The sequence below is a fragment of the Sinocyclocheilus grahami genome, unplaced genomic scaffold (assembly GCF_001515645.1).
Source record: "Sinocyclocheilus grahami isolate Dianchi unplaced genomic scaffold, SAMN03320097.WGS_v1.1 scaffold414.1, whole genome shotgun sequence".
Taxonomy (NCBI): domain Eukaryota; kingdom Metazoa; phylum Chordata; class Actinopteri; order Cypriniformes; family Cyprinidae; genus Sinocyclocheilus; species Sinocyclocheilus grahami.
In genome coordinates this window covers 522,415-538,515 of record NW_015505593.1, presented here as the reverse complement: position 1 = coordinate 538,515, position 16,101 = coordinate 522,415, and the positions used below count along the sequence as shown (strand labels likewise).

General features: G+C 39.5%; 1 protein-coding gene across 2 annotated transcripts in view; it reads left to right on the top strand.

Annotated features, from left to right (window-relative positions):
• Positions 1 to 343: 343 nt before the first annotated feature.
• The window catches only part of LOC107551106 (transmembrane protein 39A-like), a 28,231-nt gene continuing 12,473 nt past the window's right edge, over positions 344 to 16,101 (top strand). Inside the window, exons 1-4 of one of the 2 annotated variants that reach the window (XM_016232599.1) lie at positions 344 to 677; positions 1,392 to 1,563; positions 5,116 to 5,338; positions 6,113 to 6,196. In XM_016232599.1, coding sequence (XP_016088085.1) covers positions 1,451 to 1,563; positions 5,116 to 5,338; positions 6,113 to 6,196 — 420 coding nt within the window. In that variant the 5' untranslated portion in view covers positions 344 to 677; positions 1,392 to 1,450. The remainder of the gene's footprint in view (positions 678 to 1,391; positions 1,564 to 5,115; positions 5,339 to 6,112; positions 6,197 to 16,101) is intronic. The other variant, XM_016232600.1, reaches the window with a different exon arrangement.

The following is a 16,101-nucleotide window of genomic DNA, read 5'->3' as shown; positions in this document are numbered from 1 at the left end:
ATGCGAGTTCATCAGTGGTTCTCAGGCCAATATCAGCTGATCATAGGATCTCTCCTCACAACATTACATTCATGTTTTCAGTTTTGAGCAAGATGAATGATTTCTCTGAGCTCAAGGTTCAGGACTGTGATTGACATAATGCCGAAATCTATTAAGCGGTGTCGCCAGTCAGTCGTTTCCCATCATGCTTTTGATCGGCGCAGTCGGTGGAGAGCAACTGCGCCCGACTGTACGATCCGACACAGCCGCCTCGCCGTCGCGAGTTTTTTTGCGCACGTTAGCATGACATCAGAGCAAGTCGGACACTTTTCTAATCCGCATGCATCTCGCGGTGATCGGTTCTGCGCAGATTTTGCTCATCTCAAACAAGCCTATTGACAGTAACCTATCCTTAACCACGTTTTCGTTTAATGTACAGCGCCTGCGCATCACACGCGTCGCATCTCTGATGGCGTCATGTGACGCAGCCTTCGGTTTGCCACGTCGGTCTGTAACTGCAACGCGAGGAACTTCTGCAAGTTTGTGTTTTGCGTTTTAAGGTCGTTAATAACGAGCTGCACGCGACTGCAACAACACGCGAAACAAAATCTCCAGACAGTCTCATTATTACAGAGAGAAACAAATGAGGTTGTTACAGAGTTTAGGTGACTGATGTCTGCGCTCATGATTGATGTGCGGTAAGTGTTTCTTTATTAAGTTAAGTGTTAATTATGCCTTCACTAGTTGCACTAATGACTATCATGTAGTTGAGTTGGTTCTGTTAGAGTTAGTTCAGTTACTAGCGACAAACCAGTTAGTAATTTTATTTCCTGTTTGTGTATGAAGTGTGTGTTTGTTAGCTGATGTGTTTGTCTGGGGTTCAGCCGATAGTTAGTGTTGGTAGTTCAGTCGTTAGTCTGGTTATGGGTATAGTTGATGTGTTAGTCTGGTAGTAGTGGTAGATTAACCGTTAGTCTGGTCTAATCTTGCAGCATTTCTGAGCATCATTGGATGAGTCCCATCAGCAGCAGCAGCAGTTTGTGTGTGTGGATGAGTTTGTGTTTGTTCATCATCACGGTGAAATGCTGTTTTTCCCCCTCACAGTTCAGCTTCTTTACTCTCTAAGTTCCTCTTTTAGTGTAACAGTTTCAACCGCGGCTTTGTGCCAGATGGTGAAACGCTTGTTTATCAGACCAGTACCAACTCTGATCTCTGACCTGACTGTTAAGATGAGAGTTTATTGAATTGATTCTCTTGAATGACTTAACAGTAGTTTTGAGCTTTGCCATGTAATTTCACATCATGTTTAAGGGTTTTCTTTCAGTGTCTGCTGCATTTGTTACCAGGTTAATAACACTGTAACTGAGTTAGCAGTCGGTAAACAGACGGAATGTCTCATGTTTCTCCCACAGTGTCCAGGCTGCATTGGGCCAAGACGTGAGGACGTGGTCGCAGGGAGCTGCAGACGGAGATGCCCGGGGGCCGCAGGGGTCCAAGTAGACAGCAGCTGAGCCGCTCCGCACTGCCGTCACTTCAGACACTGGTGGGCAGTGGCCTCAGCAATGGAACGGGGCTCCGATGCAGGTGAACTTACCTGAGCAGTGTTCACTCATCGTCGCTTTCTTTATTACGAAACTCATCTGGTGGATTCTGGAGTCCCTCTTTCATTTTATGCAGTGACTAAAAACGCAGGAATACACACACACAGTCCATATTAACAATCCATATTATTTAATCACAATTCATCTAATTTTCTTTGTAGTTAACACGTTATAAAGACAAGACGGAGGCACTTCACTCATCTCATACCCACATTAATTAAACTCTGTTTTTCTATATGAACTGCATCAGGAAATGCAGATGCTGCACTATGTATACTGCGATACATCAATAATAAAACAACTTTACCTTCACGTCATAGGCTTAAACGCATCAAATTGATGTTTAGCAGTTTTCCACTGGTGTGTTCACTTGAGCATCTCTATGAATGATGCCGTTTTACTAATTTCAGATAGGAAAGAAACGCATGAAGAGCAGCACGCCAAATGATACTGCTTTCACCTTATTACACAACCTGATTATGAGATTCATAATTTTTCTGTTTTTATCTAACACTAATAACGATCCATGTGTGAATTTATTAATGAGCAAATCTTGAACACCGTTAGCTTTATAGACAGTCACATGTATGTCAATTGCTGCATAACTGTAATGATCAATTTTATGTCAGTTCTACCATGTGAATATCACTGTCTGCTTACACGCCAGTGCACACTGCTTAATCGTCCACATTGGGCAGTTTAGAGCTGGACAATGGGATCGTGTACATACAGTGGTAATATAAATAATGACAGTGATGCTCACCATCACGTTCATCTGATCTCATGCAGGATGTAGAGTCTGTGATGTTTGTGGGTGGTGTGAGTAGATAAAGGCCCTGTTTACACTAGTGCGTTTTTTATTTTAAAACGTCATTTTAAAATGAAAATGATTCTTGTCTACACTTGCGTTTTCACTATTTCAGAAATGTTCTCCATCCACACTACACAACGGAAAATGCATGTCACATGATCATTCATGCAGGTACAACCATAGATATGTATAGATGCCTCATTTGACGGCTCCAGGCACGTAGATGTGGCTGCCATCTTGGAACGGTCAACTTGACGTCATTCACCATACTGTAGGTTCTCACAGAGCCGTTCTGTGCAGGATTGTGGCATCTTTCGAATATTCAGTGATTACTATGGTGAATGACATCAAGTTGACTGTTACAATATGGCGGACGGCTTACGTATGCGGCCCATAGAAACAGTCGCTAATGAGGCATCTACGTATATATATCTATGGGTACAACAATGAGCATGATGTTATTTTTTTTACATGGTCGTCAAGGATACGCAGAGCAAATGTGGGCAGCCATGCCATAGTTTACACAAGTCTGCTTTGGTCCGTTTACACTGAAACGCAACCCCGGAGTTTTCAAACTAAAACGGGTCTGCAGTGTTTTCGCAAGTTTCCGTTTTTGAGGGACGAGAACGCCAGGGTAGTGTAAACGACGGCCATAACCGTAGCAAAAGTTATGTTTTAAAGGGGTCATATGATGCGATTTCAATTTTTTCCTTTCTCTTTGGAGTGTTACAAGCTCTTGGTGCATAAAGAAGGTCTGTAAAGTTGCAAAGACTAAAGTCTCAGATCCAAAGAGATATTCTTTATAAAAGTTAAGTCAACCACACCTACCTAAAACGACTCATTCTAACACGCCCCCACGTCTATGTCACTGTGTGGGAAGATTTGAATAACGCCGCCCAAATGTTCACGCAAAGAAAGAAAGTGTAACTTTTATTCTCGCTGTAGTATTGTTGCCGGCGTCATGTCGTGAAGGCGCTGTGTGTTTCGTTGTGAAAGCGAAACTACTTTGGTTAGCCTTCCAAAAGAGGACGATAACCCCATGCCTAGAGCTGATCCGTGCTGGTCGCTGAGGAAATACATCAACTTCGCGCTGTGGATCGCATCACCGGATTTCCCCGTGGACGAAGCGAAGTCCAGCCTGGGGTCGTCACATGTGGCTGCCGCAAGCCCTCCGGACACTCCTTCGTCGGATCCGCTGGCCTGTTCTCAAGCCCACCGGCCTCCGCTCACTCTAGCCCGCCGTGTGTTCCGTTGTGAAAGTGAAACTACTTTGTTTGGCCTTCCAAAAGAGGACACAACTAGAAATCAGTGGTTAAGTTGTATTTACAACACTGTTCCAGAACAGTTCAACCCAAATATTCAGATGTGTGCAGCGCATTTTATGGAGGACTGTTTCCTGATCCTGGGATACTACAATGCCGGCTGTTCTGACTCACAGCCTGTAAGTAAGTTTTCATATTTAAAGGATTTGCCACTGATGATTCAAACGCGAGTTTTGAGCAGTGAAGAGTAGCGCTTGTTGTTTGTCATTTCTCTGATCACAAATGCAGACATGGTTTTATGTTAACGCGGCGCGATGCAACGCAACATGTTAAAAGACAGAATAAGTCATTATAATCCATAATTATGTCCCCACTGGATCTAACAAATGCCTCGTTTATAATGGGTTTTACTGGTTTTGTCTCGTCGCGCCGGGACACGGCATCACAGTATGTTAGCATAACATTTCCATCATACGCTTGAGGTATTCGGCCAATTACAACACACTGGTTAGCTGACCAATCACAGCACACCTAGCTTTTCAGACCGATGACCTTTGTAAAAATCAACGCGTTTCAGAAAGGCGGGGCATAGAGGAGAAATAATAATGTACAGTATGTGGATGTTTTTTTGAACCTTAAACCGCATAAACTCATTTCATTACACCAAATACACAAAATAATGTTCTTTTTAGCAACATCATATGACCCCTTTAAAATGAAAACGCACTAGTGTAAACGTAGCTAAAGACTCTTAAAGATCTTAGCATGGTTTTAGTGTGAAACCTGTGTCTGATGTTCCCTGCTCATGGTAACCTGATAAGATGAATCCAGTACTAGTGGAGTAGATTTCACACAGTATAACAAGTTTTTTTTTTTTTTTTTTTTTTTACTCCATTGTTATTAAAGCCCAGATTTGACCTGTCAGACGTGCGTTCTGTCACCCTGTTTCTTACAGCAACCGCTGGTTCACATCTGCCTCGTTTTTAATACTGCTGGAAATATTTTTGTGCGTTTATTGTGAACTGCCATTGTTTTATATATTCTTCAGTAAACTCTGCTTTTTTTTTTTTAATCATCATCCTGACTCTTCCTGCTCCTCGCAGGCTATAGAAGAGCTGACGTAAGATGGTGTGATCACTGTTTTGAATATCAGACTGAAATCTGCTTCCTGATGGAGTGAAAGGTTTAGTGAAGAGAGATTTAGTGTTTTGGCCTGACGTTTCTTAATCACTCACTGGTGGCTGTAGTTTGTGTGTGTGTGTGTGTGTGTGTGTGTGTGAATTTGTTTAACTTGTGAGGGCCAAATGTCCTCAGTTCTATAGTGAAATATTACAACCTACTAGTGAGGACATTTTACTAGTCCTCGCTAGTTAAAAAGGCTTATAAATAGGCCAAGACATAGAAAATATCATTAACCTATAATATAGTCAAACAAATGTGTGTTTGTGTGCGCATGTTGCAGGAACAGCGGTGCAGTGGGTCTGTCGGCTCCACCCTTCACAGCTCTCATCACTCCTGAACCTGTCCGTCATTCCCGCATTCCCGACCTTCCTCTGGACAGTAACCTGCTGTTTGAGTCACTGCTCTTCCTCTACCTGCTGGTGGCTCTCTTCGTTCAGTATATTAACATTTATAGGACGGTGTGGTGGTCTTCATACAACCACCCAACAGCCTCTACTTCAGTGGTACAATCAAATGACAGAATGCATTGATATTACTATTAATATATTATTGATATTAATCATTTACTCCGCTTTGTTGCTAGTTTCCTAGTGGAACACAAAAGGAGATGTTTGGCAGGATGTTCATGCTACTCTTATTGTAAAGCAGACAGTAATCGTTGAGCTCTGGAAAGTATCATAGAAGCACCATAAAAGTATCATAACAGTCATCCATATGACTAAATTCCAAGTTTTCTGTCATATGATGCTTTGTGTGGAACAGACTGAAAAGTCTGTTTCATTCGTGCTTCTGTTTGGTTGAATTTGTTATGCCACAGTTGATCATGCAACATACAAGAATCAGTGGTGTTTGGCATAATTTTACAGTATTACTCTGAATTCATTTTCAGTGCATAATGACTAAACGGACACAAATTAATCATATGATTTAAGAAGACTTGGAATATAGTGCACCACAGCTCAAACGGACCATGTTTATAATACTTAATGATACTTCATTGGAGCTTGACGGGCTGATCACCTTTTGCTTTCATTGTATGATTCAGAGTAGAGTGAACGTCATGCTAAACATCTCCTTTAGTGTTCCACTGAGGAAAGTCAGTCATACGGTTTAATGAAACATGAGGGTGAGTAAATGGAGAGAATTTGAAGACATGCTGTCATTTCACATTTGCACACATATGAATGTTTAGCAGTGAACATGACAAAAAGAACTGCTTTCTATATGAAGCAGTATGTAATAATAATGTGATTTATTTTATTTTTTTCTGTGTGAAGAACTTCCATCTGATGGACTATCACCTGGCTGTCTTCATCACCGTGATGTTGGCCAGAAGACTCGTGTGGACCATCATCTCAGAGGTGCTTCTGATTCTGTTTTCAATGATCAAGTAAAGCTTTTCAAATGATTGGTTGTTAACCAGTTTTCCCTTTATATTGGCAAGCATCAAATATATGACACCGTGTGTTTGTGTGTGTGTTTGATTATACAAAAATTAGTTGTGGTAGGCCTGGGCGATAAAACGTTTATCTATTTATCGACGGTACACCTTCGATAACGATAGAAAAAATGTTTGATATAGCGCACGATATAGGCACATGCTATGAGTGACGCAGACCTCACACGAACACATGCTGAAATGAGTGCTGTGCCTGCCTGTGATGAGGAGATTGTGAATAAAGAATGAATATTAGTCGAATTTAAAATAAGCATTTGAATGTTAGGTGTGCATCAGGGAGCGTCATTAGTGGCACACGAGATGCGGTGATGTAAGTGACGTTGCAATTTAATGTTTTGTTAGTCTAGGCCACGAGATGCGCCACTGCTGCGTTATTCATTCAAAATATTAGAGAAATATAGAAGCTCAATGTGGAGACGATCTTGATTAGGTTAAAACCGAAACCAAGCCCTTCACACAGAGCGCATATTCAGCGCATTTTCTAAATGGACAAGCTGCAAGGGCTGGCGCTCTCTGGCAGCGGCAGGTCGCAGCGCCACTTCCGGTGGCATCCCCAGATGCCATGGCAGCTGCCAGAGTTCGTGGCAGCTGCCATGGTCTTTCTTGCCGTTTTTGCTGTTAGCTCGGTAAAACTACACTGTTCTCAGTGGCGAGCGGTGGTGTTTTATTTTTTAAATTATGATGATGCAAAGTTCCCACAACTGTAGTATTATAATTATACATTATGTATCAGCTGCCAGAGTTCGTGCCAGGAGTCATGATCGTTTGTCGCCGTTTCTGCTGTAAACTCCATATTATATACCAGCAAGCAGATGCGATCAGAATATGAACCCAATAAGCTAAATTGCATAAGCATTTTCCCATAAAGAACATACACACACATAAGGAGTGCCAGCTGCCCCTAGCCAATACTGTATATACGCACACAAGCGCGCACACACACAAACATTTATTTATTTAATGTAACGCTTTAGTTATTAACTAGTTGCTTGTATATTACTATATTAGCTGTTTATTACTACTCATAAAGTACCTGCAAGCTATACTCAAGTAAAAGTACCTTGAGTAGTAAGATTGTGTTCAGTTTTAACTCTTTCTTCCATTTTGTATTTTTGGGTAAGAACAAGAAGCACTTCATCCGGTACTTAGTGTCTTTCATTCCAACATAAGAAAACATTTCTGGAATCTGCCTCTGAAATAATATTTAGATGTATTTACACAGTTTATGTATCTCAGGGGACATGGATGCACTTAAACTGCAGTTACAGATGCATAAACTCAACCCACTCTCCCCTATGCAATTATAACTAATTTGAATCTCATGTGATCACTATAACAGCTCCTGTAAAACTCCAGGTTGTGGTAATTTAACCCCCTCCTGGGCAAATTCTATCCACCTTCCTAGAGGGGCTGGATGGGCTGCTGTCCTCATTTCCGGAGGATGGCAGTCCACTTTGCAGCAACTGACACTTTATGCTCTACTTTAACCTCTTGTCTAGATGATATTTGTCCTCTCTCCTCAAGGTCAGCACGGGCTTCCCCTTCTAACCCCTGGTTATCCGATGTTCTTCGTGAGCATCGGACCAAACTCAGGGCAGCAGAGAGAAAATGGTGCAAATCAAAAGATCCGTCAGACCTGAGTATGTATCAGTCTTTGCTTTCATCTTTCTCTGCTGAAGTCCATACTGCCAAAACTTCATACTTCCACAACAAGATCATCAGCGCTCCAGACACACATAATCTCTTCAAAACTTTCAATTCTCTCCTCTGTCCCCCTCCACCACCTCCTACCACTTCTATAACAGCTGATGATTTCGCCACATTCTTCACAGACAAAACCAGAACAATCAGTGGTCAATTCTCAGCCCCACGCACACAGGACTTCAAACCAACCACACCCACTGCAAAAACTCCCATCTTCTCCTTCTGTCCCCTCACTGAGGCAGAAGTATCAAAACTTCTCTTCTCCAGCCATCCTACAACATGCCCTCTAGACCCAATCCCCTCACACCTCCTCCAAGCAATCTCTCCTACACTTTTACCACCACTCACACATATCATCAACACATCTCTCCTCACAGGCACCTTCCCCCTCTGCATTCAAGCAAGCTCAGGTATCCCCACTGCTCAAAAAACCTACATTAAACACTTCAATTACAAATAGCTACAGACCTGTCTCTCTCCTTCCATTCATAACGAAAACCCTCGAAAGAGTTGTTTTCAACCAGATATCATTGTTTCTTTCACAGAACAACAAACTGGATGCTAACCAGTCAGGTTTCAGGAGTGGCCATTCAACTGAGACTGCGCTACTGTCAGTCACAGAAGCCTTGCGGATTGCAAAAGCTGATTCCAAATCATCAGTTCTTATTCTGCTGGATCTATCTGCTGCATTTTAGACCACATTGCAAAGACCGCTCGATCTTGCAGGTTTGCATTGCACAACATCAGAAAGATCAGGCCCTTTCTAACGGAGCATGCTGCACAACTTCTTGTCCAGGCCCTTGTCACTTCTAGGATGAACTACTGCAATGCTCTTCTGGCTGGACTTCCATCAAGCACAATCAAACCTCTACAAATGATACATCCCCTCCAGAAGTCTGAGATCCGCTAGTGAGCAACACCTCATGGTACCATCACAGAGAGGCTCAAAATCACTTTCCAGAACAGTCTCATTCACCATTCCTGGCTGGTGGAACAATCTTCCCACCCCTATCTGGAATGCTGAATTCCTGACAATTTTCAAGCAACAGCTGAAAACTCATCTCTTTCGAAGCTGCTTGACTTCATCATAAAAATAAAAAAAAAATCTCTCTTTATTTATTCCTTCTCTTTCTAGCTTGTACTTACTTGACCAATGTCTAGAAACTTGGGATTACAAGCACTTCCTCTATCTGTTTGCCTCTTTAAGAAGAATCGCTTTATGTATCCCCCAATTGTAAGTCGCTTTGGATAAAAGCATCTGCAAAATGACTAAATGTAAATAAATAGGCCTAATGTTTTGTTTTTAACATAACGTTGAATACTGATATTTGAAATAATTTAAAACATGAAAAAAATTGTCAATGTGAAATTAAAACCACAAGTAGTAGGTGACAGCAAGTGACTGTTAATGAGTAGGGGTGGGAATCACCAGAGGCCTCACGATACGATATTATCACAATACTTGTCACGATACAATATATTGCGATTTTAAACATATTGCGATATTCTCCAATATATTGCAATTTATTACCTTTTTCCAACTTCAAATTATGTCCCCAAAGGAAAACTGACAACATCTGTTTTAACTAAAAATAAACATTTCTCCGTTTGTTTATCTCACTTCAGTGTATTGTTGCAGTGCAAAATGGGATTGTCAAGCAGACAAACTGACCAACACTTTCATGAAAACCTGTCATAAATGTTGTATGCCCCTGGCAAACTCAACTATTTGTATTACAGTCTAGTCTAGTCCACCTTAATTAAATGTAAACAGGTATGCACTGCTGTGCTACTACAGGTATTTTGAACAGTGCAACTTGAAATTGTACTAAAGTTGTGCAGACCCTTCAGCAATTTGGGCATTTAAAAGTAAATTTACTGTTAAATTTAAATTAAATTAAACATGTAGTCTTACATCTAGGGATGCACTGAAATGAAAATACTGGGCTGAAACGGAAACCGAAAATTCTAGATGCACTTGGCCGAAAACCGAAACGGAAAATGCATTGTAATGATTATTTATTATTTTATTAAATAATATAAAGTAATTTTGTAAGACTTTTTAAATTTAACTCAATTTTGATGATACTGAATTTAAAAAAAAAAAACACAAACAAATAAAATAACCGCACTTTTACTGAAAGTAACACAATAAAACTGAACATAATTTATATTAATATTGGTAACACTTTACAATAAGGTTCATTAGTTAACTACTTTAGATAATGAACTAAGAATGATCAATAGTTCTTTAACATGAACTAAGATTAGTAAATGCTGATTTCAACATTTACTAATGCATTATTAAAATCAACAGTTGTGCTTGTTAACAGTTAATGCACTCTGAATTAACATGAACTAATAGTGAATAACTATTCTCATTAACTAACATTAAGAAAGATTAATAAATACTGTAATACATGTATTGTTCATTGTTCGTTCATGATAGTTAATACATTATGCTTAACTAATGGAACCTTATTGAAAAGTGTTACCTTAATATTAAATATCAATATATTATTTTTATTCACTTCTATGTAATCGTCTCCGATATAAGTTGTTGTTGTTTTTGACTAATAATCCAAATAATGTATAGTCCTACAAAGCTATTATTATCAAAGCATTATGAGCAGAGCATAGCATAGCCAAGCATAGCGTCACTGAAGGTAGCATTATTTTACCAGCGTTGCCCAGTACAGCTGAACTAGCCTACACCATGTTACAGCACAGTAGCGCTACTGCAAACTGGAACAAGCAGGCCTATACTGCATAGAAATTTCAAACCGCGCAGTGATGAGGAGAGTGAAACATGCGGGCTGAACACTGCCGGGCCGGGCGGGGCGCGACGCGGCGCGTCATATATATTATTCTTATTATATGTAGCCTATATTTTCGGTGCATCCCTACTTGCATCCCCTCCTTGTTTACAAATCCGAAGTAAGTCCATACATCCGATTTAAACGCGGATGGGGCTTTCCTGATAACTTTCCGCGATGCCGAAGTTTATTTTACTAACTTACTGCATACTGAAGGTGACCCAGCCAGAGCATGTGAGCGGAGCGGAGCGGAACCACCATCTAGTGGATTGTAAAGAAATTGATTTTATTATTCTACCGAATAGTATAATAAAAGATCGATACTTGGTGTCCCGTGTATTGATACAGTATTGCCACGGAAAATATCGCGATACTATGCTGTATCGATTTTTTTCCCCCCACCCCTATTAATGAGTCATTGAGATTCAACAGATTCATTCAAATGACTGATTCATTCAGAAACAAAAGCTGTGTCTCATTTAGAAGGCTGCATCCTCCGGAGGTCGCATTCGAAGGCTGCATACGTCATTGAGGCTGTCTCATTTCAGAAAAGCAAGTAGGACACTCCAAATGCGACCTTCTTTCACGGGAATTCGGAGGATGCATGAGGTGTATCCTTTCGCTGCTACAGATAACCCACAATTCTATGCGTCGCCGTAAACAACCGTTGTTAATTTTAAAAATGCCGGCGCCGGCAGATGTAACGTACACACAAGCGCAGATGTGGTGTTTACAACTTACCTTAAATCGCCTCGGTAAAAACGGATAAACTTTGTTTTTAATATCCTCCTTTTTTTCTTCTCTAACAGATGTCTACTGTACATACGATGCAGCTCCTCAAACATTGAACAAAATTTTTTTAAAAAATTCAAATTTCTTTTCAAATGTAGAAATAATTTTCCTTCAAGTAGTGTGAGAGCGCAACAATGCTCTAAATGTGTTGGCGTAGCAACGTGATACTTCCTGTTTCCTTTTCCGCCTGTCCTACGAAGGCCGTCTCATTTAATTCTAGGTTGAGGACACTTCGTATATGCGACCTCCAGAGGATTCGACCTCTGGAGGGCGCAGCCTTCTAAATGAGACACCGCTAAAGCATTTGACTGTTTTAATGAGTGAATCACTGAATCATTTATTCAACAGATTCGTTCAAAAAGCTGATTCATTCAATAAGTAAACACCGTCCATTGCTCAGAGACGCAAAACAGTGCTGTGTGATCTTTGTTTGGAACTATATTTTCGTTGGCAAAATTTAGCAAAAACAAGCAATATGTCTAAAATGTAAGTCACTTATTGTTTTACTGAACTTGCATAAAATTATTATTAAATGTGTTCATGCTGATATCCGCAGAAAAACGGTACTCTTTGTGTGATATAGATTAAGTTAACTATATTAAATTATATCAATATAAAAAGCATACAGAATAATTTTTGCAGTCTACAATTTAGAATGCCTGGAATTGAGTTTAATGGACTATAAATCAACGTGCGTGCACTGTGTGTGTGTGTGTGTGTGAGATTTGGTGATATAGCTTACTTGATAATGTCAGATCGCACATCATTTCAACAGCACTTACCATATTATCGCAGACAATGCTGTATATCGCAGACCCCAGACTGGACTTGAGTGGAAAATTAATCATCCACGGTTGTGCGCGCATTTGTTTGCACATGAGCAAAGGGGATTTTTAGGAGTCTAACTTGCAAACACCAGAACACTGATTTGTCAAACCTGCTTTCCTGCAGTCCGTGTTCTTCTGACTTCTGACTGTATTGTAGTAAGTAACGAATATGCTTCAGGGAAATGTATCGAAGTAAAAGTATACATTTTAATTAGGAAATGTAGTGGAGTAAAAGTAAAAGTTGGCTGAAATATAAAAAGTACAGATACTCCCAAAAAATACTTAAGTACTGTAACACTTCTGCGTGACCATTCCCCCCCCCACACACACACACTTTTAATAACACATAAATTCGTCCCCCTGCACTTTTTTCCGGCAAGTGTTATAGAGGTTTTAAAGGGGTCCTATTATGCTTTTTCACTTTTTCAACTTTAGTTAGTCTGTAATGTTGCTGTTTGAACATAAAAAAGATCTGCAAAGTTACAAAGCTCAAAGTCCAATTCAAAAGGAGATTTTATTTAACAGAAATCACTTTTCAAAAACTACAACAAACGACTCGTTTGGACTACAATGCATATTTTCCGGGATTTGTGATATCACGGATATCGACGAATGGGACGAGACCTGGTTGAGCTGCACTAGAGAAGATGACAAGTGTTATCACTATGTCGGAGACGCGCACTAGCTTTCCCAAGGTAGACAAACTTAGAGTGGTTAATCATCTGGGTTTAGTACACCCCCAAAACAAAATCAAGACTTTGTAAAAGAACGTAATAAGACCCCTTTAAATGGCCGGTGTGAAAGAATATAGATTTAAATTCAAAGAGACAAGATTTGTCTCTAGAATGTTTTATTAGTACCCAGAATGAGGTGAGATGAACATCACGGAGCGTGTTTCTTTCATACTCGAAGCCGGAGGGCGCTCTCATGCAGAAAGTGCAAGACGTCATATAGAAGTAATAATTTACTACATACCAGGAAATCCTTGATATGAACAAAAGCATCCAGCTTTCACTGTATGATCTGAATAAATATGGAATGCCAATCCTGCCATAATTAGAAATAAAGATATGTACAAAGAAATGTAAAAAAAAAAAAAAAAAAAAAAGCAAAAATAAATAATTTAATTATTTCCTTATTTATGTATTTTTAATTTTTCCACGTTTATTTATTTTTTCTTTTATTTATTTATAGATTTATTTATTTTCACATTTCTGTATTTATTTCCACATTTATTTATTTCTACATTTCTTTGTCTGTAGGGTAATGAGGAGGGCGTGTTTTACCTCAGGAATAGCAATGGAGCCAGAGTAGGTGAGGGGTAAGCTTTGAAGCCACAGTGACACCTTGTGGTGCCCAAACGAAGTACAAGAAGTGTAGCCTACATGAAGCGCCTGTTGATAGTGTGGGATGTATGATTTAGAGGGGCAATATGGCCAAAATCTTATCACAGGTTATTTTAATTTCTCATTAGGTATGTGCTCCTCTCTGACTTTCAAAGAATCTGCTCCAGTCGATGGTGACAGTCTTTTAGTGTGTTGAGGTCAGAATGTTTCTGCTAGTCCTGTAGTGACCATTGTAATAATCAATTAATTTTTAAACCATTTAACCCAGGGGTGGCCAACGTCGGTCCTGGAGAGCCCACACAGCCCTGCAGACTTTAGCACCAACCTTGATAAAAACCCACCTGCCTGACTCTCGACTAACGTTGACCACTCCTGGTTTAACTGAATTAGGCTAATTGGTTAAAATTCTTACTGTCTGTTTACAGTTTACCAGTTTACAAACGTTATGGGCTCCAACTCGGTTAATTTAACTTAGGCCCTATTGTTGATTTTTCTGAAGTAAATAACGTTAGGTGAATCGTGACTATTCACAAGCTGTTTTATTTATAGTATAGGCTAATGCTTGGAAATTATTAAAGTTTTCAAGTCCATTATTTATTTGTAGCACGCAAGCCACTCAATAATCTCAGCTTTGTGCTTTACTACAAAGTCTCAGCCTTAAGTCAATTTTATGATAAAATACAAACAATAAACGTCTTTTTACGCTCTTTAATTTGTAGTGAGATAATTGAATAAATGATAAACGAATCGACGATATTTTCCTCTTTAATATTTGCAGCAAGAAATAAACATGAATATTTGAATGCATGTTGAAAAAATCAGAAAAATTTAATTCAAACGAATGTATCATGAATCGATCAATCAGAGTTTTAAAAAAAAGTCAAAAGAATGACGGATGCCAGACTTTTTTTTTTTTGGAGGAGTAGGCCTATAGGTCGAATTTCCACATTGTGGCCGGCTTTTTTTTTTTTTTTTTGGACGAGTAGGCCTATAGGTGGAATTTTCACATTAACTTCACGCAATATAACATGATTTTATTATCGTAGTTTTGACTTTAATTTAAAAAATATTATGACGTTAATCTTATTTAGTTATTTTTCAATGTGGCACAAAAATGCTACCGTATGCTACTAAATGCAAACACAATTTTGGCACAGCGGCCCAAAAAAGCGGATATTTGAATCATTTGTTAATAAACTAATGTTTTCTGAGTCAATGTTGCAAAAATGAATTTGACGAACCTGACTCACCATCTCCTCATTGGACGTGCCTTTGGAGAGAAATGCATCTTTACGGATTACATAATGAAAGTGTTTTTGTTTTCGATTTGAATTATTTCGTTTCAAAATAGTAATTTAAAGCATTCTATAGCTATATTTATCATGTCGGTGAAGCGCTCCTGCTAAAGACCAAGACGACAGAAAGCGCATCCTGTTTGTTTTCCTTATTTTACAAAAGCACAAGGTTTGTTGATATTGTGAGTGCACACAAATACAAGTAGACCCTTTGCCGTTCCAAATGATGTATACTCTTACCTTTTATGAGCAAAAATGTCAGTGTATTTTTAAGTTTCTGCTGTAATTAAAAAAAAAATTGCAAGTGATCGCGCTGGCGCCTCCATTTCCTGCAAAAGTGTGCTTTAGCTTCCACTCTCCACACAAACGATTGGATATGCGCCTAACAGCACTCATTTATCTAGTTAAATGTTTAAATTAATACTGTGAAATGCATGAAGTGTTTTATGTCTGTTTATTTTAGGCAAATCGTGTTGGTTTGAGAAGGCTAAATTGGTCAAACATAATGCTCAACTCACTGTCTGCCTCTGCCGCTTGGTCGTTCCTTTAAAAAACAAAAACTTGAATTTAACAAACACAATGTTCCAAACATATTTCTAAATTCACTTAATAAAGAAACAAAGAAATATGACCACTTTGCCATTAAAAACCAAAACGGAACTATTTTAATAGCTGTGAAATAGGAAGGAGAGAGAGAAAAAAGACACACTGTATCCAGTCGGACTCGGGCCGAGAATTCTCATAAGCTGTTGGACAAGGGCCGGGCCCATGCAGGGCTCTATTCGTTCCCTCAGTTCAATTAAAAGTTCCCCCCAGCTCGGCGTGCCCCACACTACCCTGGCCCATATGCAGGTTTTTTTTCCCTGCATTGACACTTTTTTGGCAGCCGCCAAAACAATTTTTTGTCCCGCCAAAGCCTTTTTTGATCAGTTAATGCGATTTATGAGTGATGTAAATGACTGCTGCGCATGTTACCTGAATGAGAGAAAGAGCAGAGAGCCCCTCTCGGGTCTTCAAACCCTCTCTC